General features: G+C 41.8%; 1 protein-coding gene across 4 annotated transcripts in view; it reads left to right on the top strand.

Annotated features, from left to right (window-relative positions):
• LOC148030874 (MADS-box transcription factor 23-like) overlaps window positions 1-16,858 on the top strand; it is a 55,354-nt gene extending 38,496 nt beyond the window's left edge. For 3 of the 4 annotated variants that reach the window (XM_087684402.1, XM_087684403.1, XM_087684401.1), the window contains 4 exons: window positions 15,603-15,650; window positions 15,908-15,998; window positions 16,219-16,288; window positions 16,382-16,858. In XM_087684402.1, coding sequence (XP_087540528.1) covers window positions 15,603-15,650; window positions 15,908-15,998; window positions 16,219-16,288; window positions 16,382-16,388 — 216 coding nt within the window. In that variant the 3' untranslated portion in view covers window positions 16,389-16,858. Of the gene's footprint in view, window positions 1-15,602; window positions 15,651-15,907; window positions 15,999-16,218; window positions 16,289-16,381 lie in introns of those variants that run through there. The other variant, XR_015691820.1, reaches the window with a different exon arrangement.
• Window positions 16,859-25,784: the final 8,926 nt, after the last annotated feature.

The raw sequence follows: 25,784 nt of genomic DNA, 5'->3' as shown, positions 1-25,784 counted from the left end.
TATGTTGTCTTTGCATGAGGCAAGAGCCTCCTTTCTTCAGGAACAGGAGCAGTTGTTTGCTGTTCCCAAGCAGGAATAGGTGAGGGTGGTAATCTCACCAAGCAGGTGTCTGAAACAGCACTAAATCAGTACAGATTTTGGACTGTTCAGAGGTTATTTCAGAGCCCAATTGATGTCAAAGTCAAGGGGCACTTGGCACAGATGATGCAGAACAGTATAGGGAACAATATGAGCTGAAAACAGGTTTCAGAACAGGTCTGAATCAGTAATTACAGTGGGCTGAACAGTATAGGGAACAGTATGAGTTGAAAACAGGTTTCAGAACAGGTCTGAACCAGTAATTACAGCAGACTGAAATGGTCAATTCTGTACTCCAACCAGAGGTTTAAGACTTGGGCAGAGTTTACCGTCTTGGTCAACTTGTTTTGGGTCAGTAATTGTACTGTTATGCTGCCAAATTTCACCCAGAATAGGTGAAATACAGCCCATTGTACTTTCTCTCTGTCTAAAAATAAAGAAATACCGCAAGGGGCGCCTGACTTAGGGGCCAACAAGGTGTCTGTATGGCAACAGGAGCATTCTAGCTTCCTGTATTTCTTCTTGATTCTGTGTCTTTAAGTTCAGGTAAAGTAGGCGACTGTGAATTGGGTGAAAGCATTTATATATTTTGGTTGTACACTACCGCCCTTTCCAGAGGACATGCCGGTTTCACCTGTTGCCGTAGATGCCGAGTCCAGAAAAGATCCAAAACGACAAAAGCTAGAGGCGTCAACCACTACAGCCCCTACTCCCATGCCACCTAGTGTGGACTACGACGCTTATGTGGCTAAGCTTCTAGCACAATTGGGCAAGGCGAAAGAAGAAAAGAAGGTGGCCCTGGTGGAGCTAGAAAAAGAAAAGGAAACTTCGGCAGCCTTAAGGCTAGAAGTTTCAAAGCAAGGAGCCAATCGAAAAAGGGAGGTGAAAGCGCTACAAGATCAACTGGAAGCAAAAACAAAGGAAGCCTAGGACAATGAGAGCCGCCTAAGACAAAGGCTGGAAGATGAAGAGCAAAACCCGGTGGCAGAGCAGCGGAGCTTAAAGTTACTAGTGTAGCAGTATGCTGACCTGGAACAGAGAACTGTCAAACTAGAAAGGTACGGACAGATAACAACTCAAGAAGGCGAGCCAAGTGAGCGACAAGAGGATACTATAGCTTTTCAGCTATGGTATGGACTTGAGGAATAAGACAGACTGGAGAAAGAGATAGAGTTCCTAGCACAAGAAAGGCCGGCAATCCTCGCAGCAGAAGCACAAAGGCTGCAACATGAGGCACAACGACTGCAAGGTGCATTGGAGATTGCCAAGGGAGACACAGAGGCTCTCATGGCCATGGCCTTCACACAAAGAAGATCCAAAGCCACGAGCAGCTTGTGCAAAAAAAGTCAGAACTAATTGCTGAGGCAGAACAGAGATTCAGCATTGCAAATCAAGCAAAAGAAATTGCTGAAGAACAGTCGGCTCGGAAATCTAGGGAGAGAAATCAACTTTGGTTCTTAACAAATGAGCAGCAGCAGGCTGTGACAACCCTGGCAAGTGAGCTGGAGGAGGGAAGAAAGAAGATGAATGAGAGAGCCAGCGAGTGGGAAAAGAACAATTTTGAAAGAGCTAGGCATTTAACAGAACACTTGGCGGTGGCTGAGTGCGAGAGAGGCTTGTCGAGTCCAGAGCAGAAGCTGCTGATGTATGCACCAACGCACAAAGGTAAGTCTTTCTCAGCACAATACTACACGTCACCCAAGCGGAGGGCAATGATTCAGTGGAGAAGGTAAGAAGGAAGCTAGAACTGACTACCCGAGTACTAAGGTATGGCCTTCAAGAAGAATGGGAGCTTCCGACAGGCACATGAATCACAAAAGAGCAGCAATTTCACTACATATGCCGTGCCGGCCTCTCCACTGTTGAGCTTCAGGAACTTGGGTTCAAAGAACATGAGCAGCCGCCACCACCACCACAAGTGGCCCCAGCAGTGGCCGAACAGAATGTCGAAGAGGGTCCGGACTTTGAGCAAGATGTTGAAGAAGAGGAACAAAGAATGCCCAGTCCGCCTCTACCAGACCTCTCGCCTGAAGAGCCCGAAGATGCCTACATGTCCGAGCGCATTGTGGCAGCCAGAAGAAAAAAACAGGAACTGGCAGAGGAAGCCCAACGCAAAGCACGGTCACTGTCAAGACAATTCCCTGAAGAGCCGGTGCCACTACGAGGGGATCCCAATCCTATCGATTGGCCTTAGGAATTGGTCATATGGCGTGAACGGGAGTTCCAAACGAGGCCATTTGAACTTTCATTTGCTTATCCACGCTCTCTGGACCGTGCGTTGCCTCTAGGCATTCTAGCCAAGATCAAGGATCTAGCTAATGATCTTGCAAACAGGTGGATAGAGAAAAGAAGCCTCATAATAACAAGATGGAGGCAAGAGCCTGCAGAACTACTGGCAGGACAAGGTAAACAGGGTTCCCAAAACCGTCCAAGGCTACGAGGCGCAGCCGAAGTGGCGGAGGAGGATTTGGGATACCAATTTTGACGCTTGGACCGCCTTCTGCAGCTCGCTCCCTGAAGAACGCAATGACCCCATCTACATGCCCTACCCCCGTAGGCATGGAGTTGACTACGATCGAAACATTCATTTGGATTTTGACTTTCCTAAGATATATAATGTTAATGCCCGGAGTCTCGAGGAATGCCTAGTCTTTAGGTTAGAGGATTTCCTCCCATCTATCATCCGCTTCCTCGCGGATTTTTCTTCTTGCCCGGATCCAGCCTTCTTAATCACCTGTAATTATCTTAGGCTTATCAAGTTCCCACTAATGCAGAGGCCCACAGCCGAGGAAGCCCACCTCCCTCCACTCTTTTTTTACATCAACCTAGGGATAGATAGTAGAGCCATGACTAGATTAATGATGAGGGCAACCTTGCTTCCCTCCTTTTGCCTAGAAATCTTAGAGGATATGAGTGATACCCGCTTCACGAGGTGCAATCATCCTTTCTTGTCATCCACACCTCTGAAGGCTCGGGCCACTATTAAAGAGTATCTACAAAGTCGCGCATTCCTATCCCAATGCTTGCGACCACCTCTTAATCTGGCTGAAGGTGATAGGCATTAGCCAAGACACCTTCCTTGTATGCAATTCTTTAAAAAAAAAAAAAAGCATAAGGGCTCACTTCGCTCACTACACCTAGGGTTTATACCTAGCCCCTCCCCCACTTCACGCTTAGGGCACATCAAGGGCAAGACTTCCAGACCTGTCACCCTAAGTTTTGCACTGCACCTCCAACAACACTCGAACTGGGTCCTTGAGTGTGGGACATTACCAAGGGTTTACCCAAGGTTAGACCCATCTCCCAGTTCCACTACACATGCACTTACACCACATCGTGAGACAGACACACCCCTTAGGGAGTGCACAACTTTCTCTTGCAGGCTATGATCGTGACTCAGTGAATGGCTACCCAACTAAAGAAGACCATCCACGATATCCGCTAATGACTAGGAATTTTTCCATGAGTCGGACAGGACACCACTACAGCAGCTTCAGGAGCTTTTGCATACTCCGACGGTTGGATGGACCAACATGCTTGATGTAGCTGACCATCTACCTGCTGATGGCTACCATGAGTGAACCCAATCAAGTAGAAGGAAAACTCTGTGATGAACCCACCATTGGCATAGATCTTGGAACCTCATATTCTCCAAATGATTAGAGATCCCCAGGTTCAACAGCCGTTGCAGATGGGAGCTACAACTGTGTGACAAATGCCGAGCATCTTCATGAAGTCTAAAGCACGCCGGAATCTCTCCCAGTCATCGTTAATCAAACTCCATCACCTCTCATTCACAACAACACCTTTTGATCATGGTCATCTACCCACCAGTTCCACTTAGCAACAACCCCAACTATCCCACTATTCCCCACCATAGTGCCATGGGGCTGGCACTCAACTAGGAGGGGGGTAATGTTTACCGCAACACAGAGGATCGGAAAATGGAGCAGAGGAGCGGGAAAATGGAAGGAGATAACCGAAAGGGCACAAGACAAAGGAAGGAAAAGGCGCCCCGAATGGAGGTCAGACCCTGAAAAATTTGAATGATGACCTCTCTAGAAGGCCTCAATGTCGCCTCGAGAAAAGAAAAGAGTATAAGCGCACCATTAATTGTGAAAGTGCTCCCGAATCCTTGTAAAAGAGTGCCAGGCTCACTCCTGTGCAAATTGTATGCATTAGTTGGGAATGGGATAAGTTAGAATGGTGGGAAATAGGAAAAGAGGGCCTAGGCTAATGGTCGGCCATGTAAAAAGTGGGGATGACGGCCCAGAAAGTAGGGCATGTATATAAAGTTCAAAAGTGAATGAGAAGCTCATTCTTGTGTGTGGCCAAAGCTTCTTCTTCTTCTTCTCTTGTTTCTTACCTTCTTGCTTGTGCTTGAGTGAGAGAGTGAGGGAGTGCGAGTGAGAGAGTGTGTGAGAGTGAGGGATCGTGGAGAAGAAACTCCCCATCTTCTCTTCATCTTCTCTTCTTCTCTTCTCTTCTCTTCTCTCGCGCGGCTATGGAGGATGGAGCTTGAGGGAGGGGGCTTGAGGTTGCTTGAGCTTGCCACAAAGATCATGGAACTACCGGAGTGCAAGAGAGAGGAGGGAACTCGATCGAGCATCAAGGTAAGCTCACTACACCCGTAAGGTAGGCATCGCGCGTCAACTATGTGAGAGGTAGCCATGGCTGCTCGGCTTGAAATGCTTAATCAATAAGCGGTCCGTAGGTCTCGGGGTAGAGCTCCGTAGCTCCCCCTCCAACGGCTAATTTATTTAGTCCGTCACCTCTTCTCTCCAGCCTCTCCACTACCCTCATATCCCTTCAGGAGAACATTGCAGTTCGTGGTTCGTGGCTGTCATCATCATCTTCCTTATGCTACGACACCCTTGTTCCCTTGTATCACATTCATTCCATGATTCGGAACTTCATCATTCCATTCATCAGAGTTTCTTCTCTCTTCTTTTCTCTTCTCTCCATGTTTGCCGAGTTTACTCCATGTTCCTCCCCGTCAACCCTACTGTCTTGCTGGTAGGTGATCTTTTGACATTGTATCAGAGTTGGATCTGCTCAAACAGCGGCAAAGATCCTCCATTCCAGTAAAGGCAAAGACCGGTGTGGCGGGTTCGGCATCCACTTGTCTTCTTCTTTTTGCCCATATCCCTTTCGCAAAGGACATCGCAGTCTCAGCCGTCTCTTGCTGTCATCTACAGTCTAGCGTCTATTTCCAGCCTTCCACCCGCAGTTTGCAGCTGTTTAAGTAGAACGACTGTTACTGATCACTCTCCATTCAGAAAACAATCTCGTTTTTGCAGATTTCAAACTCTTACTGCTGGCCACATCCTCCTCCCACTGGCAGCCCACTTCCAACCCTTCCACTCTCCTCCCACCCCTTGAGGCGGACATTGCGGTTCGTGCTTCACACTGCCCTCACACCCCTTGAGGCAGACATTGCGGTTCGTGGTTCATGGTGGATGACCTCTTCCTTCTTCAGCAAGGCACACTGGTATCCATGGCTTCTTTACCAATAGATGACCAGACTACTGGGTGCTCCTACTGTGGCATCACCAAACACACCACCCATGCTTGCCGACTTCAACCTTTGCTCCCCACCCCTCCAGAGTACATGCGTCTTCCACCAAGCACTCCTTGTGCCATCTCTCCTTTCTAGGCCACAGAGAATGTTCTGCATCGGCTATCAAAGTACTATGCTCAAGGCAACAAGACGCATCCGATGCGCACTAAGTCCTTTCGAGCACATGGAGGATCAATTGGTGCTATGACCTCCTGGAGATCGTCGCAATGCCAGCAGCAGTCTTCTCCCACTAATTTTCAGGTATAGTGGCTTCCACGACCTGCAGATCTGCAGTCCGCTCCATTGAGAGACAGTGATTGTTTGATACCGTCTCCTCGTCAGTCTGCTCCTTCGAGAGACAGTGGCTGCTCGACTCCTTCCTCTTCTTCGGCGACCCAGTCTGTTCCACTGAGAGATAGCGATTGTTGCCCACCTCTTGCTCATTCTGAGCCCCACCCTTCCCCACCCTCGATTACTCAAGTTCGAGAGGCCACGTTTGGGAGCTCTTCGACACCCCAAACACCTTCTTCGGCACAACAAGTGGTACTTCCTTCGTCATCAGACTTTTCGGTCGTGATCCATGAGTTTTTGGATTCCCTATCTACTTCAGAGGGGGATGTTATTTATTTACCCTCAAAGGCGGCATAGCTGGGGACCCTCCACCTCCCACCTCAAAGGGGGAACCTACTCCACATGAAGCTCGGCACCACACAAAGTCCGACATTCTTGCTATGCATTGCATATTTTCTTCATCTTTGTACTAGGGCGCTTGGGCAAGTGAACAATTTCCCCACAAGGGACACTATCCAAGTGGCACCTGTTGCTTGAGCATTCTTTAGCATTGTTTCCCTTTTTGGGCCTGAGAGGGGATGTTGAGAAACCCTTCACCCGCAGTTTGTGTTTCTGCGTTTTGCGTTTTGCGTTTAGGGTTTGCAGCCCCAAAAAGGGGCGCCATCCTGGACTGACTGTGCCTATTTATAGGCCACTCTCTCATTCATTCCTCACGGCTGATTCATTCAGTCCGTCACCTCTTCTTTCCAGCCTCTCCACTACCCTCACACCCCTTCAAGAGGACATTGCAGTTCGTGGCTTGTGATTGCTACGGTACCCTTGTTCCCTTGTATCACATTCACTCCATGATTCGGAACTTCATCATTCCATTCATCAGAGTTTCTTCTCTCTTCACTTCTCTTCTCCATGTTTGCTGAGTTCACTCCGTGTTCCTCCCTGCAAACCCTATTCTCTCGCTGGTACGTCATCTTTTGACAGGGCTCACAACACTCTTCGTGATGCAGGGATCCTTGAGGAGTGGCAGTCGCAAGATGGTCCACGGCGTTCTCGGAGGAACCAAGCATACCACATTGCGGTTGTTTACACTAATTACTGTTTGATGACTCGTGTCATGCTGGATCGGGAGCCCACCTTCGTGAAGGAGGCTTTACAGCATGATCATGGGCGGAAAGTGATGGAGCAGGAGTTGGAGTTGATTGAGAGGAATGACACTTGGTATCTTATGCGAAGCCTCCTCATAAGAAGATCATTAGGGTCAAATGGGTCTTTAAGACCAAGTACCGCAGTAATGGCACATTGGACAAGCACAAGGCCCGCCTTGTTACTAAAGGTTTTGCACAGTGCCCAGGCATTGATTTCCAGGATACTTTTGCCGCTACAACTCGGATGGCTACTATTGGCATAGTTCTTGCCTTGGCTAGCCATAGAAGATGGCCGGTCTATTAGTTGGATGGGAAGTTTGCCTGCTTGAATGGGGAGTTAAAGGAGGAGATTTATGTTGAGCAGCCTCTAGGCTTCGGTTCTTTTGATGGTAAGGTATATAGGTTGAGGAAGGCTCTTTATGGCCTTAAGCAGGCTCCTTGTGCTTGGAATGAGAAGATTGACTGGTTCCTCCAGGAGAAATTTAAGGTATCGGGATTCCAAAGCTGACCCCTAGCTTTGTGTACACACCTCAGGTGGAGGTCGTGTGTTGCTTGTCCTTTATGTGGACGACTTGATTGTGACAAGTAACCATACTTAGATGGTTGAGCAGATGAATGCAACACTTCATGAGAAGTTTGAGATGACGGATATGGGACTTCTTCACTTCTTTTGAGATAATGAGATCTATCAGACTCTGAGGGGGATCTTTCTTTCCCATCAGCAGTATGTACAGGAGCTCTTGACTACGTATGAGATGGAGGGATGCAACTCCCTTATGACTCTTATGGACATGAATTGAAAGGCTTTAGCTCATTCTGATTCTCCTTTGGTAGATGCCATCCATTATAGGTAGTTGGTTGGCTCCTTGATCTGGCTTCTTAATACTTGTATTGAGTTATGTTATGTTGTCGGTGTGCTGGCCGGGTTCATGAGTGAACCCAAGATGTTACATTGGCAGGTTGCTCAGAGGAATTGCGATTCCTATGGGGGACCCCTGATCTTGGAATCTATTATCCAGTTGGTACCGGTGCTACAGACTTTGTACTTATAGCATGGAGTGATTCTGATTGGGCTGGCGATGTGGATGCCCTATCTTCGACTGAGATGGAGTATCGGGCAGTGTCTTCTACTACCTATGAGACAGTGTGACTTCGTAGGCTCTTGGAGGAGCTTGGTTGCCTGCAAAGCAGTCCTATTGTTCTACAGTGCGACAATGAGAGTTGCATTGCCTTGGCTAGGATTCTTGTGTTTCATGCTTGGACGAAGCATTTTGAGATCCAGTACCATTTCATTCGGGAGAAGATTTTGGATGAGACCATTTCCTTGGTCTATTGCAAGATAGAGAACAATCTTGCAGACTTGTTTACCAAGATGATTCCCTAGGCTTTACTCCGATAGCACTCCAGATTTCTTAGCCTTCTGTCGTATCCATGATTTGAGAGGGGTTGTTAGAGCTGGACATTCCTTGGACACGCAGGAGCAGCAGGTATAGCAGGTACAACATGTGACAGGTGCAATGGCAGATTTCTTAGCCTTCTGTCGTGTCCATGATTTGAGAGGGGTTGTTAGATCTGGTCATTCCTTGGACAGGTAGGAGCAGCACGTATAGCAGGTACAACATGTGACAGGTGCAATAGGAGTGCCACGTGGCGGCTGACGTGTTAGGTGATGGCAGTTTTCAGGTCGAACAGCTGGTTGGCCAGATTGTTGACCAATCAGCTGCACTTAATGCAGGCAACTTGGTATTTTTTGGCATTTTCTGCAGGCCTATTTATTGGCCCTGGTTTTTGCTATCTTTCTTAGTTGTGCTCCCAGTTTTCAGGCTGCATACGATGGAGACTGCCCTCAGGGCTGATGGAGATCGAGATCTTTGAGGTGGAGACATACACAGACATTCTCTCTGCACCCGTGTATATTTCTGCATCCTTATACATCATTCTTCACTGTAGATTTTCTATGTTTTGCTCTCTCTCTCTCTCTCTCTCTCTCTCTCTCTCTCCTCTCTCTAGATTACATAGACCGAGGAGCTGGAGCCAGCCTGGCAAGGGTGCTGATACTGATATTACTGTATACAGATGATATTGTTCTCATTTCAGATTCACCGGAGGGATTGCAGTGCCATCTAGATGCTTTGCACATCTTCTATAGAGATAAAGACCTCTCAGTGAACCTTGGGAAGACCAAAACCGTGGTTTTCAATACTTCAGCAGCATGGGTGACTAGATCTATGTACCAATTCACATTTGGGGGAGACATATTGGAGCATGTGAGGGAATATGTCTATTTGGGAGTCACCTTCTTTGGCCCACGTTTTTCGTTGAGAGGGGCATCAGAAGCACGTTTGGCATGTGGATACGCAGCACTAGGGGCACTCGAGAGTCAATGTGCTCACATATAGTTCCAAGAGCCCCACACCAAACTCTGGTTGTTTGACACCCTAGTCACACCTACATTACTATATGGAGCAGAGGTATGGGATTGTAGCGTGTACCACAAGCGTCTTAGCCCACTCACTGATCAGATTGGAGTAGAGAGGGATTATTATGATGGTTGGGATAGCATGGAAAGACCATTGATCATGATGATAGCATGTATGATTAGGAGTAAGCCCTCCACCCCACATTCTATTGTCAGAGCAGAGCTAGGAGCAATACCTATAGTTCTGGAGGCACTCTTCAAGGTAGTGACCTTTTGGCACAAACTATGGGAACTTCCACGCCATAGATACTCTAGATTGGCACTAACCTCATCTAAACAACTAGCAGTAGGAGCTGAGAAGAACCGTTGGTTATCAGAGATGGCTATTTGGATGAGTCTACATGGTTTGGATATTGACGGCCTTCCACCTTTGATTTATAGCCTTGATTGCTCTGTACTTTCTCTCAGCCGATCAGAGTTAAACCAGGTGGTCAAAGCTAATATCTTGAGGATTGAGACAGCAAAGACATGGATCTAGGACCCTTCTTGGAAACATTAGTGGAAGAAAAATCAGACACATGATTTTGTAAGATTTTTTTAAAAGAACTTCCACTCTAATCCAAAAAACTTTTCAACATGAAAGTTGTAGCGCGTGAGCTGAAGTTTTGGCTGGTATTTTTTTATAATTTTTTGGAGCTATGAGTCGGGAGATATGGCCAAAATGGTGGACACCAACTTTTTCCAACTGCGGTGGGAACCACCTCCTACCACTCCCTCTAGGATCGAGGATGGAGTTCTACAAAATTATTTCTTGTCTCTCTCTGATGATGGTTTCACTATTCGGCTAGCATATATGGACATCCATCTCTCCCATAGCGTATGGGTTGCTATCGGACAGATCCGTACCTCCTCACATAGGCTTCAGGGAGACAGATAGATGGAAAAATACCCTAGCAGAGGATAGGACTTGCCGACTTTGTGGTCGAGAGCTTAAGACGGAGGAGCACTAAATATGGAGATGCACAGCATACTATGACATACAAGGACGGTACCACTGCCTCTTCCGTGATGGATTTGGACCCCTTCGTCGTGTCATGGAGTACGAGGACTAGAGATGCCTAGGTCTTTTCCTCCTGGATCTCGAGAGGCATTGAATTGCACTACTGCGAGACAGGAGGCCAGCTCACCCAGAGGGACACACACAGAGAGTAGTGACAAACTTCTTCTACAGAGTTGACCCTACTGACACTACTAGCCTAGCAGAGACAGAGCCACCTTGCCAGACACCTTACAGGCCACACCGTGGAGTCACATTGGATAGAGCCTTTTCCCTTTGTCGAGCATGACAACCCCGTCTACCAGGACCACGTCTGAGGAGGCCACACCACAGTCGGATTAGAGCCATTATTACGAGACACCGAAGACTCACCACCAAGCATATCAGTGAAGAAGCTAGGGACCGCATCATAGTTGAGATCATGTGGAGGTCTTGAGATTAGCTATAACCCATAGTCTCCACCACACTTTTGTACATGGTTCTATTAGATTTGGTTCTCCTTTCTTTTCCCTTTCTTTTCTATCGATGGAACAACACTACACATGGTTCAACCCTAGTATAATCCCATCGTTTAGTTATTTTCAGTACTGTTTCATAGGCCACCCACTTATTTGTCATGTTATCTTTATCTTACTGATGAGATGACATTAGACATGGATGTACTCTGGATTTTGTCTCATAGGCGACATTGGCCTTGTGTAGACGTTAATATATCTTTCTTTGTTGACTCTTTGTCTTGGTCATTCGCTTTTGCATTGCTTCACTCTGACAAAAGGTCGGTTTTACTGGAGTGTGCTTCTATGGCATTACCTAGTGGACCATTCCGACATTACTTTGTGCCCCAGTCGACATTTGGATAGGGCTATCGTGTCCTAGTGCCCCCACCTCCACCTTCGATATCATATGGACCTATGTCCGTTTCGGTATCTCCACATCAATTGGCACTCATTGAACATTAGCACCCTACTTTTGCCTATCCACTATTACTCCCTCCTCCTTATCCACCACCATCTTATCCTCCACCCTACCCACCTATCCATCTTTACTAACACCTCATGGTTCTAACTCCTTATCTGCCAAGCATGCTTTTAATGATAAGACTCGTTTCAACGGGTCAAACAACACCACTTGGTCAAACTTGATGAGGCTTGTCTTAGCCTCTCAGAACCTATGGGATTTAGTGCAAGGGTTTCGACTCCATCCTAATTTTGCACTTGTTTCATATGAGGTCATCTACTTATGGAAGGCTTGTAATGCCTCAGCTATTATCGAGCTTATGAAGGGCTTATTCTCATGGCTCAAGTTTAGGCCTAAGAGGAGTGTTGAGCTAAAAAAATGTGTGGAGAGACAAGCAAGATGACGTGTGAGCAAGCAAAGTGAGCATGCAAGCATAGGGGGAAAAAGCTGCCTTTGGAGATTGCCATATGCAATGCCATGAGTATAGTGGATCCACAGTTGACCACTCCAAGGGTGAGTGAAAAGGGATAAATGCGCATAAATGCATGTTTACATGAACACAATGCCAATGTGTAAGATAATGCAAAGGAAGATGCAAGTTTTGATGCTCATGCAAAATGCGATGCAATAGTGATGCTTGGACAGTGCCCTCGCAAGGGAATTGTTTACTTACCCAAGCGCCCTTACAATCATGTCATCCTAATACTGTGGATGAAGTTACAAATGTCCATAATGTACAATACGCTTTGTGATGGATGGTTTGATGTGTGAAAGAGAAATGTTTGCAACATATTGGTTTCTTATTGCAAAGGCATTATATTTCTATGTCCCATAGATGGATCAAATGCAAGTAGTATGGCCAAAGGTGCGTACATATGGTCCATTTTATGACAAGCAATCGTTAGTATAAGTCCAAGCAACATTATGCAGGTGATTACAAATAATGGGTTAAACTGTGTGGCTATGGGAAAGATGTTTGAAGAAGAGTTCTCTACTATTGTTTGGACACTTTGTGCTACACATAGCCTAGGCCTTGTGATGGAGGATGTGACAAAGCTATCGTAGGTGGATCATATTTTTTCTCTTGAATATAGCATGGTCAATTTTGTTTGCAAGAGACCCAAGGTTCTAAGCATGTATAGAGCAAACAATGATTCAAAGCTGCTTAAGTCTTCCAAGTCAAGGTTTGCATACGTGTTCATTACCTTGGAGAGGCTTATTATTATATGCTATTGTTTGTTAAGAGTGGCAAAATTGGGACGAAAAGAATGATCCCAAGGCAATTGCTTTTTGTGACATGGTTATGAAAGAGTAATAGTGGGAGGATGCACCTAGCCTAGTAAAGACCTTGAATCCCATGTACAATGTCCTCAAATTGATAGGCATGGAGGGGCACACCACTAGTTATAAAAGGTTAATTTATAACAAGTAAGAAATTCGTAAAATAAATGATAGTTTGAAATTAAACCAAGGTTCTGAGCATACACGGGCAAACATTGATATAGGGCTTCTTAAGCCTTTGAAGGCAAGGTTTGCATATATGCTCATCTCCTTGGGAGGCTTATTAGGGTGTGGCATGTCTTGCTTCACACTATTGTTTGCCGTGAGTGGGAGAATTGGGAAGAGAATAATGAACCCAAGGCAATTGCATTTTGTCACATTGTCGTGGAAGAGTATTGGTGGGAGGATGCGGCTAGCCTAGTGAAGACCATGAATCTCGTGTATAGTGTCCTTAGATTGATAGACATGGAGGGGAGCACCATTGGTGAAACCAACCTTTCTTTTTAGAGAAGGGTGGTGGAGTCCTAAAATGCATTGGTTTACAATAATTTACAACAAGGAATTAAATTTATAAAATAAATGGCAAATGGAAATAAAAAATTCAACACTTAACCACTTTGGGCTAGATTTCCCCCAAGAAAATTAAGATGAGTTGACACCCAATTGGCCCCAAAACTTTGGTATCCTTGCAGTTACTCCTTTTCACATCAGTTCCAAACACTTGTTGTATAAGTGAATACCCAAGAAGAGTCAAGAATTTGAGAGGGATCATTCTCCAAGGATCCACTCTTTCTTGCTAGATTGGTCTAATGCCCTAACAACATTTTGAATAGCAAGCTGCCCTGCCCTCTGTAGCTAACAATCACTAAATTCAATTTACCTCTACATCCAATGCACAACAAATGAGCAGCATAAAACCCTAAATTGCCCCTTGGTGATTGCATGCAAATCAGCCCACTTGTAGGCCTAGAATCTCATCTATTTAAGGCAGTCACTCTTTTCTCATTGTTGATCAACATGATTCTCAAGCCAAGCTTCTCACATGTCAAACTTCACACAAAGAGTGGATTGAGGGCACTAGAACACACGGGAGTTATCATTGTTGTTAGCACTTGAGCACGATTCCCACACTAGACTCCTCATAGATAGAATAGACTGAGGGCACTACCATAGGTGGGAGTTGATTGCTAGTATTATTGCTTGGTCCATTTGGACTGTGAGATGTAGTCATACCATTGATTTGCAGGTCATTCTTGTTGCATAGACCCTCTCTAGGATGGGATGGGGGGTGGGGGGGGATTGGGAAAAGTAGGGGATAGCAGATGGGGCTAGGTTTGGGGCCTAAAAATTGCACGTTTTCTTGACATGGGTGGAGAAGACATGCTCCAAGGAGCTTGGCGGAGATGGTAGGCCAAAAGGTCCCAAGGATTGGAGTCTGGGCAAGAAAGGTACGGTACCGTACGAATCAGTCTGTACTACGTACAGAGACAACCCTGAATAAAAGTTTCTTGGGGCATTTATTAATAGGTTTTCTCTTAATTATAAAGAGATTGGGATGGCGTGTCACAGATGTTCAGCTCTATGAGCTTTTATGGGAATGATGTAGAGCACTCATAGAAATAACGTAGATGGATTGGAGAATGGCTTACGTAACTCTTGGTTGTTCTTGAATATGCAAAGGTCTGAGATTTATGTCCAAGTTTAGCAACCTGTGCACACTTATTGGCCTAATCCAGTCTCTTTTGCTCTCTCATCTTACTTTGTATGTGTGTATGGAGTTTCCATTGCTCTTGTCTTGTCACTTCTCTCTCTATCTATGACACACAAATCAAACATACGCTGGGCTTCTCTCTTAGTTTTCGAGTACGTGATGAATCATGATTACTTAACCCTACAGTGGAGCCATTCCAAGGAGCTAAAAGTCATTGAGCAGGCTTTAATAAGCGATGGGGTTTGTCCCTCGTTCATGGCACTGAGTGGTTTCTTGACCCACTTAAGTGTCCACTTGGAGGATGTCCTCATAAATCATTGGCTATTGCAGTGTGCTTAAAGCAACTGAAATAATTACCCAATCTTGTCATTTTGGATTGGTTATGAGGAGATGCCAAATATCCTTATTGAATGCCTAAATGTTTGAAGTGTTTCTCTTTGCCATATTACTTTCACATCCCCAGTCCAAAACATTCACAAACTTGGCTAATTTCTTATTTCTTTTCTTATTGCAAATATAATTGCGACCCAGGTTTGCAAAACCCTAGAGGCATGGTCTAGAGTGCACCTGCTTAGTTAATGAATATAATTGTCTTTTCTGACCCTGGGCGGCCTGCACATTAGTAGGAGCCTCTGTGAGCATAATGACATGAGTAGAGAATCAATATATTTGCATTTCTGGGCTGCATATTCAACAGTCCAAACACACCTTATTAGTGAATTGATTTGAAAAGAAAATTATTATTGATAACCTGTACGAACCTACTGGCATTGCAATATCCCTGATTAATGGAGTTTATTCTCTTGCATGGGTTGTCCCTTACTCTTGGGCATGTATCCTAAATTCTCAAAAGTCTTCACAGTGCGATAAATGCTGTAAAACATTGTCACATAACACATCTCTGACTTGATATAACGTAACCATCATGCATGCCTTGACACTAGATTCATCATTGTTGTCGTTGTCCACGTTGTTCTTATCATTGTTATCAATGTCATTGGCATTATTATTCCTGTCATTGTCATTGTGTATGTTCATGATCCTTATGAATATTATTGCTGTCATTGTCATTGTGTATGTTCATGATCCTTATGAATTGTGTGCAGGAGAGCCTTTTACGTTTACAAGAGGAAAATGAGTTTCTGAAACGTAAGGTTAAGTGTTTTTTCCATTTCTGAATTATTCTGACACTTTGCGTAAATTGGATTTGCTTTCTACTCTTGGGAGAACTTCAGTCGGGAACTTAAAATGTTCATGCATCAGCCTTGAACTTCAGTAACTGATTGGTGTGAGAGGTGATAGGTGATTGCGTTAAGTTACACGCTACAAGAAACATTATTTGTTTGATTTTTTTGTAAACTTTCCTGGTACTGACTTGATCAAATTGCTGGTGAGTGTTTATATCGAGCAGGTGGCTGAAATTACTGCAGTAAGTTCTGGTCCGGACAAAACAAGTAGTACCATTGGGACAGCATGTTCTGGAACAATCTCTGAAGGCAATGGTAGAAAATCTTCCTCACAATCGATACAAGCAATATTTATTGTTTTCACAGTTAAGGTGCTGGCTCTGAAGAATAGGACTGAAAATGATTGTAATGGGTTCATTGCAGGCTGATTAACATTAAAGTAGGATACTTTCAATGGTATTCCATTGTAGATCAGATCCTGCGATGAAGCAACTAATGATTAGTCTAAAAAGGCTTATTTCTTTTTTTCCTACAGCAATGACAAGTTGCCGAGCTGCTCACACATCCGATGATGATTGCTATGATGCCATTACATTGAAGCTGGGGTAAATTGTGTTATGCTGCTTTCATGATCAGGTGGATTCTGTTTCAAAAGAAAGTGGTGAATAACTTCATCCTTTTTGTGATGTCATGTACAGACTGTAGCTGTCTGCCTGGTCACACTTCAGGGAAACATTCTAAGTAAGAAATTCCCCTCTGAATAAAACAGGAAGGCTTTACTTATGCTGACAATAGACATTCCACAAATATTTTAGATATCAAGACAGGTGGTGTAGCTTACTTGAGCGTGTTTTTTTTCCTGTGCATATGCTGCTACTAATTTTGAGTAGCATTTCCTTTTAAGAAGGAAGGCTGTATGCTAATTAATATAAATATTGCACATATTTTTGAGATACCAAGAACTGGTACAGATGACAAGAGTGTGTTTTACTGCGCATATGTTGCCAGAGATTTTAAAGTACCATCTGTATGGATCAGCAGCTATTTGAGGTTGTGCACATAAGCCGCAGTTATATTAAACATTGATGATGTACAAATTGATGCTGTTCAAGTGTCTTGTAGCCTTGAACAGGATTGGCATTCACAAACAACCAACCAGCTGTCCCATCCACTTATCGAACCGGGCATAGGTCTTCTTTCATCTATCTCCACTTCTTGATATTGATGTGTCCTTCCATGTTTTGCACTTCATCCTCACTCAACTTGGACGTGAAGCTTCCAAGGTTTAGAACGCGTCTTCTACACCCAAAATGTTAGCCCCCACACTAACATACTAATGGGCCATGGAACTTTATGTGACCCAAAAAAGTATGCTCTGTTACACTCTAGTGGAAAGTAGGCCATACACTCCGGTAATTTTGTAGATACCAACTAAATGTAGCTAACGACTCTAGGACCATATGGTTGAAAGTTCTAAGCCAAAATGTTTGAGTGCTAGAGATTCTAGGTTCCATAGATCTTCCAACACTAGAAGAGTGAGGAATAGGTCTCAAAGAGACACTTCAACTTCAACAATTTGAGGAATCATACATTTGATTTTGTTATTTTTAATTGTGATGTCTCTTAGGAGCTAAGGTTTAGGAAGGTCCTATTTATCCGAGCCATGCATGCTCTCATCAAGATAGTTACTAACATAGAAAGTGGTTGGAGCAACATGATAGTTGGCTTTGAGGAAATATACAAACCTTTGGGAAATTGAAAATCTTGCCTCGATATGAACCCCCTAGATGCATGAAGATGCAACTTAAGTGGTGGTATATTATTATTGAGGTAGATGAGCACATGTTGTTTGCATTCTGCTCTCCTTCAAAAGAGAGGATGATCTACTTCATTGTTCACTTGTTTGTTTTGGGTACATATTGCTATGTCGCAAAGTTCAGTTTGTTAAAGGAGACGTATTTCTCCAATGTATTACACTTGGATTATATGTTGGTTATACATGATTCTCAAAGAGGTCCAAATGATGTCATTCATGTTGAGAATATACATCACTTTCATTGCTTTGTGTTACGTACGATTAGGAGTATGTGAACATAATTTTGTGATAGACGTTTGTAGGGAATATGTCAATGGATAATTGAATTGTGATGTGTATGGAGGTAATGGAATTGAGGAGGCACAAAAGATACTAAGAGCAATGCATTTGAAAATGGCTTTTCAATTAGTCGTGTTTGTAGTGAAAGTGATGGCGAGGGAAAGAGAAAGAGACAATGAGGCAATGAGATGGAGAATGAATCAGACACTTGTATTGGAATAGTTGAGAGTATATATATATATATATATATATATATACAAAAAATTTGTGGATATCGCAGGTTCTTTTATTGAAGTATCCTCCATATGTTTTAGATCTATCTTATCTATTATCCTATTTATCTAGATATTTTCTAGTTAGATATTCTCTAAGTACATATTCATATGAGTATATTTCATTATTCTAACATTCCTTCTCTCTTGAAGAGGGTAACAATATCTTTTAACATTATTTTTCTCTTTTAAAAGAAGGTTTTTCTATACCATAATAAGAGAGAGATTGATAAAGTGGTTGTGACTTAATGTTAGGAAAGATTGTTGAAAGTGTAAAATAGCAAGTGATTGATAAAGAATTTCAAGTATGTTATCTTTGAGGGTACTCCAAGAGGGATATATTTTCAATAATAGTACACTTTGTGTTGTGATCTTTTATCCATACAAAGTAGTATGTGCAAATATGCTTATATGTTTTTTTATACTTTGTCCATTTTTTTTACTTGTCTTTGGAAGGCTAAGATAGTTAGCCAATTTAAGAATATGGGTTGATCTAAGAAGAGTGTAGATTGCAATGGTCTATATGTATTTACTCACGATATAAAAATGTCACATTGTTTTAAAGTTTGCCTTGAAGTTGGATGAAGCACATATTCAAAAAGGACAAAAGATGGAAAGAGTCAATATTTGCATCATGAACAAGATATTGGACTACAACAATGGTGAGGGTCAAGCATCAGTGCATAAGTTTCACTCTGAGATGGAGATTTGGTAGGTTGGTGTGGTGCAGGTACCAATTGAAAATCATCAAACATTGAAATGGTTATTCATTCATACATGTATTCCAAACATTATTTAGTCTCAAAGTGAAGGAGGAATGTTGATACTTGATTGAATTTGTAATTTTAAAGTGGAATGGCATACGAGCATCGACTTAAAAACTATCAAATGTATGCTTGGAATATGCAATAGGGCAAATGTAAAATATCCTTGTGTTTATTGCATGGAAAGCGTTGGATCTAAAGATTGGAGCCCAACAAGAAAAGCTCCAACTAGAGACTTTATAGATTTGAGTAAATTTAAAAACATGGAAGACATGGGATCCTATTCTTTCAATTCCTCTTAGAAATGTTCATATTTGTACTTTGCATATAGAGATTAGAATGATTGATAAACTTCTCAAGTTGCATCTCGACTGTGCATATTCGATTAAGCCCTTGCCTTTATTAGATGAGTGTATTAATAAATATGAGGCATTACTCTTAAAAATGGATTTTCATGGGGGTCAAGTTCACTTAAGAAAAAATCTTCCAACACTTTCAGGGAAAATAAGGGATGTATCGGCTGATGTCTCTATGGGAGGCTCAAAAACTAAAAAAACAAGTGAGCATTACCTACGAGTGTTGGAGAGAGTTGTCTGGGATCACAACAAATGTTATAAGCACATTGCGACTTGAATTTCTAAGAATGGAGGTTTTGAGACACCTGAATGTCTTTCTAAAGCTCCTCAAGCAACAAAAGACAACATACATATATCCAAGAGAGTTTGAATGTTCAATTACAAATCTTCTTCAAGTAATAAAGGAGGCATGGGGAGAAAAGCATATCACATTTTATTTGGTAAGACAGAAAAAATTTAATCGACGTTTTCTTTGATAAATTGTCCAATGGTGTAAAATGATTGTTACTCTCTTATATTGCATCACATCCTTCATATCTATGAGCCTTATTTTGTGGAGGAGCAAGGCCCCCTAGCAACTTATTGTGGCCAAGGCAACATGGAAAAATCTCACTATCGAGCATATACAAGTTTTTTTCAAAGAACAAGATATGGAGAAGGAGTTATGAAAAGCAATGCTCTTGAGGAGCTATTCAATTGGTTTTTTCAACGACAACTTTAAAGAATGAATACTAAAGATGACAATGAAACTTGAGAATTTATAGTATTTTTAAAGATAGAAAAGTACAAAGCTAGCTTTCAAGAGCTTTCACATCCTCCTCCTCCTCCTTAGGGATCTTTCCTCTATAACGTAGAAATTATGTTCTCTTATAGCCAACTATGGATTTTATATCTGTTTGATTTGCTACCAAAGCATAAGACGAGAGGGTAAAAAAGTATCCAACTCTAGAAGTAGTGAAACTAGGACCATAACCAAATATCCTAATTGTTGGTGTTTTCTCCAAAACTATCACCTTGCGGGCATTATACTATAACCTAGAGAAACCAAGTAGCCTTGTAATTGCATTAGCACACAATATAAGCCATGTTGCTTCCTCTAAGAAGTTGTTATGGAATACTAAGCAAATATGAGGATCAATCCTTGCCAAGTAATGCCCAAGTGCAATGTCCTTCAATGAACTACCACCAGCTCTCTACCCTGTGCCACATCCCAAGAAGTTACCAGAATTAAAAATCTCCAACTGCAAAAAAGAAAAATATCAGATAAAAGTCAAACTCAAATATATCAATGTATCTTACAAAATGAGAGATAATATTACCAATTGTTTTTCATCATTGCTCTAGTTTGGTTGGATTTCGTAGACTAATTGATAATGATGTCTCATTGCTATCTTGCAATTCTTTAATATACTCTAATTTCTCTCTTCCAAAATTGGAAATTCCAAGTAGATCTTGAAGACGGTTAAACTCCTCATTAATAACCTCCAACTCTTTCTTAGCATCTCTTGCCTTGTTGAAACAAAGAGAAAAGGATATCCCTTGCAACAATAAACTTGTCATCTACAATTTTTATGTCCAATTTAAGTAACTGTTCTTTGGATTTATTCTCGACATCAACAATGCTATTACAACATCACAAACCTCTACGCAATAATGGTCTCATCTCTGAATTGGGTGACATCTAGTCTATCAACAATATATGCTTCTTGTTGAGGGTCCATACATTCCTTTGTACACTTCTCATTTGCCACCTAAAAAGTTAGGCAAAAGCTAGAAGACTGTGCTACCTCCAACTACTATTCATCAGATTGAATAGGATATTTAACAAGAGTATATACAATGAATGCGACTAATTTTAACATAAGCTTGCATTTGCTAGAATGAGCAAAATAAAACACATCTATTGCACAAAACCTGTGAAGAGAATGAGCTCCACATTTCCTTGTGAATAGTGACTTCTCTAAAGGTGAGGTCGCAATAGATATATGAACATATTCCTTTGTATCCTTTTCAACCACATGCAATGCTAGACTTTCAAACTCAATAAAGTCATCCACGCAAATGAGTTCACCACATGGTCAAGATCCCAATTAGGGTTGGAAATATCATTTACAATTGCATAATAAGATAACTCCATGCCATTCGAAAGAAGAAATTCTAGGAGCCTTTATGAGGGAGAAACCTCTGTGATTTGAGATAATCTAGGAATCCTCAATGGTGACTTATCTTTGCCTAGAGATTTCTTAGGCATTCCCACACTTGCTGTTGAGCATGGAGAAAAAGCTGAGGGAATTTCAAGAGCAAAGGCAGCACAAACTAAACTCCTTGACCCTGAAGAAAACGTTCTTCTTTTCCTCTTATGTGTGTCTACATATGGGTAGACATCCGAGGATCCAAGATATGGCACAAAAAGTAATACCTGATCACACAAAAAATGTGACCTCGCTTTGTATCGATGCAATGCAAATATGGCACAAAAATAAATTTGCAAGCCTATCGAATGGCTATCCTTGCTTTGTATTGTCTTACAAAAAATGAGCCAAAGAAAAAGTGCAAAACTGAGAAGGAAGACTCAAAAATAACATTAAGAGCACAAAACAATCAAAGTTGCAAGATCGGGTTAAAAAATGTACGAGAAGCTTGCCATAGGTATTTATACAACATTGGGACGACTTGACATGTCGACAGCTGTCAGAAACCCTAGTCAATATAGAATGCCACATATCATCGGCCACACCAACTATATAAGATAGGCCTTGGCTTATGCTGACCATTTTAGTCATCATACAATGGTAGAGAGTCAATTTCAAGTTTCTCCACCTTCTACTTATGGTGCCATATCATAATCATGCCACTTTCAGCCCGTGCCTTGTAGCCTTCTCCATAATACAATGTGATTATAAGTCCTGGAAGGGATGCAGTGTCGCTTCTCATGCCATATCACTAAATTTCTATCGTGCCGTGTAGCCTCCTCCATGATACAGTGAGATTGAAGGTCCTCAAAGGGATGCACTACTACTCTTTGCACCACCATATCGGCCCATGCTTCCTAGCCTCCTCCACGATATAGTGCGATTGAAACTTGTCAAAGGGACGGACGGACTACCACTCCTTACATCATATCAACTATTCTCGGCCCATGCCTTGCAACCTCCTCCAGGATATGGTGCAATAATTCGATTGGGACGAGACCCACTACTATTAGTTATGATTTATCATTTTGCTCTTGCTCCCTTAGTCAGATATTCCTTGTTTGTTCTTGCTGTTATTTTCTATTAGGCCAATGGCAAGAACAAAGTAGATAGCAAGGAAAGTTTATATAAACAACAAGGATAGTGGACAAGAGGCTAGGCCATCAGAGGTTCCAGAGGCTATTACCCTTGAAATCCCTCCTACTCCTGGTTTTGTTTAGTTTCCTAAGTAATCAAAGCAATCTAGTGCAAAGATTGTCTTCTCCTCCTACTCAAGGCAAGGTAACAATACCCCTTGTGATTGATAACCAACCCTATGATCTTGGTGGACAATCCTCTCCTCCATATGGCAAGGTTCCAACCTCCCTGAGGAAACCTAATCAACCAATTGATCAAGTTGGATCCTCTTCTACTCAAGGTAGTGAGCCTTCAAAGCTAATTAAAAGAAAGAGAAGGTCTACATTCTACTGTATGCATAAGTATTTTAGTGAGATAAGGAAGGGCCAGAGAGCCACACAACATGCCATTTCAAAGACAACTTTTATCAAATGAGTTAAGGATATTTCTAATAGATTGTTAAGAGAGTGGCCGTTGAATTAGGTCTTCATAAGAAATTGCAGCTTGCAATAATTCTTTATCTTCAAAAGATAGTTGAATATTTCGTTATTGACTTTATGAATGATGCTTGCGTTGCTACTACTCATGCTCATAGGATCATCTTGATGAACAAAGATTTTAGCATAGTCAGCAGAATCTAGTATAGGTTGGACAAGGTATTGAGGCCCTTGCTTACTACTGATAAAAAAGCCTATGATATTCTTAACATTCCCCCAAAATTATCCAAGAAAGTTATAGATCCAAAGATCGAGGATGCGACACATCTATATCCAACAAGGGGTGTATCTCAATAGGAGTTTGTCCAGGAAGAAAAAACATAAGAGGTCATAGAAACTGAGGACAAGATTTGCAAGAGAAAAATCACTTAATTATGAGAGGATTGGTAAATTGTATGGCCAAATGGTTGTCAATGGTTCTTGTACTTTTGAAAAAGAGGACTATATTAGCATACCTCCTAAGGACAAGTCCATGCTAGAGAAAAAAGATATTTGATTATCTGATTTTGTAGTTTATTGTTGTATGAGGGAATACATTTTGGTTCTCAAAAGTTTTAAGTATTTAGAATGATTGTGCTATTGATTGTAAATAACTTTATTGTGTTTTTGCTATTGGCTATAGAGCATTGATTGCTTCTCTTAGCCAAGATATCTCTAAAAGTATATTTATTGTTGATCCACTATTATGGATGGAAGTGTTTTCGAGATCTTGTTCAAACATAACAATGTTTTTCAAATCTTTTGATTTCATCACAAACTACCATATCTTTTTAGGCTCACGAAAGTCTACTAGAGATTCGACAATTCCTTGCAATTTTGGTAGCTTGCTTCAAATCTCATAGTGAGGGTGGGGTTTTTATATATTATGCATAGTTTGTGGTTCCCTCTAGAGCGGGTACATATGGACATATCAAGGATTTGCCATTGCCAAGTCTTTCATCTCTAAATTGGAAGATTCTTGACAAGGCAATGGGAGTTTTAAACTCAAAAGATATTCAAAAGTCCATGATGGCTGCAAGGATCTCAAGAAGAATACGCCTATCATGGTTTATACCTTTACATATCTTTGTGGCATGCTTCAAAATAGCACATTTACAAAGAACAAAGGTATCTTGGTTAAGTAGAAGTTTTGTGGAAGAGGATTTGGATAACATTATATGAAGGCTTTGGAAATCTAGAGAGTATGACCATAAGGGCAATGCCATGAGGTGTAATGTATGCCTCTAATCCTTGGCTTTGTCTTACAACATTACTTGACAAACTCTTGCTTTGGGCTTTCATTATAGGAGACATAAACTTAGACTAAGTATTTGGGTTCCCTTGGATTCTGATACAGGTTGCATGCCTTTTAAACTTAAGGTGCAAGTTATAGCACATGAAGAAGCAAAATAGATAAATGTTACTTCCAATTGGAGTCTAAAGGATGTAAGGAATACCTTGGAGCTACTAAACAATACATCCCCTTATATAAGTTCAAAGTCAATGGTAAAACAATTGGGAAGAGAGCCAAACGCTCTTTCTCTTGTATAAGTTGTTTGCATCCCACAATTGTAAGTTTTGAGCCATAACTATAAAAACTTTACATTATCTCATCTTGTTGAGTGACATTGTTAAAAAGATATTGTTTAATACAAACGTATAAGCTATCATGAAGCACGTTGCCTTTTGAATCTATAAAAATGAAAGTTACCTTTTGAATCTATAAAAATAAATTCAAGTGAAAATATACAAGGATACAAAATAATAAGACATCCTCTTAAGTTTTTGTTTGCATATATGTTCCTCCCGCTCCGGCACCTTCTTATTCTTTGGCATTGTAGCTTCTTTGTTACTTTCTACAAAGATTCGTAGTCTTCTTACAGGGGCCTTTTTCTTTGGTTTTTGTTGATAGAATTCAACTTTGGCAGGCACTCTCTTCTCTTCAGGCTCAAGAGGAGATGGATCAAACTTGATAAGAGAAAGCATTGGCATTCCTTTTTGTTTGGAGTTCACCTTACTAGTCTTTATAGATGACTTGCCCTTGCCCTTGCCCTTTCTCTTAGTTGAAGATTTTTGTGGAGGGGAGTTCAGATCGACTAGTCTGATTATCCTATCCCAAATCAACTCAATACACCACTCCCTTATCCACCACATATATGAGTCAGGGTAATCCTCGCACCATACGCCAACAAGTTGGTGAACCAATAAGGGTTCCTTTAAAAATGAACAATATGAAAAAGACTTACATTCACCCCGTCTATCTTGAGTAGCTTTGAATCTATTATCATGTAGACATTTGAAATCACTCTCCATTCACAAGTATGTGTGTCACTTTGCAATGGTACTTGTTGTTGAAGAAAGTTGTATGGCTTTTTAGGATTAGCAATATCCTCATATGTGGTGTCTAACAAGGTAGTCACAAGCTTGCAAACACTGCACATAGAAACTTGTAACTAAAATAGACAAACAAATAAAATAAACCATCAACAAAAAAGCAAGCAACTTTTCATACAACATACATTTATTGCTTGGCCATGAATACCACTTAGAGAGTTCATGAGGATAATTTCTCTAGCAAGTATGTTGATATATATACTACTCCAATTCCCTCTACAAAGCAAATAGTAGTAAGAAATAAATATGGCAATAAGGAAGTATATGTTAAACCTTTTGGAAAATTGCATACCTTTCGACAACAACATGCATGGCACTTTTCATTAATAGCTAGTGTGATGTATAGAAAGGGTGAGGATAAGGTTTATGGCCATTGTATGGTGCTTGATGAGGTGCCATTCATTTTAGAGAAATGCCACGATTCACCATAGGGAGT

Source organism: Lygodium microphyllum, chromosome 9, assembly GCF_053477565.2.
Source record: "Lygodium microphyllum isolate KBCC chromosome 9, Lygodium_microphyllum_v1.1.10, whole genome shotgun sequence".
In the NCBI taxonomy this organism is placed as follows: Eukaryota; Viridiplantae; Streptophyta; class Polypodiopsida; order Schizaeales; family Lygodiaceae; genus Lygodium; species Lygodium microphyllum.
Note: the sequence above shows the minus strand (reverse complement) of the source record. Positions and strands in the feature narration are given on the sequence as shown.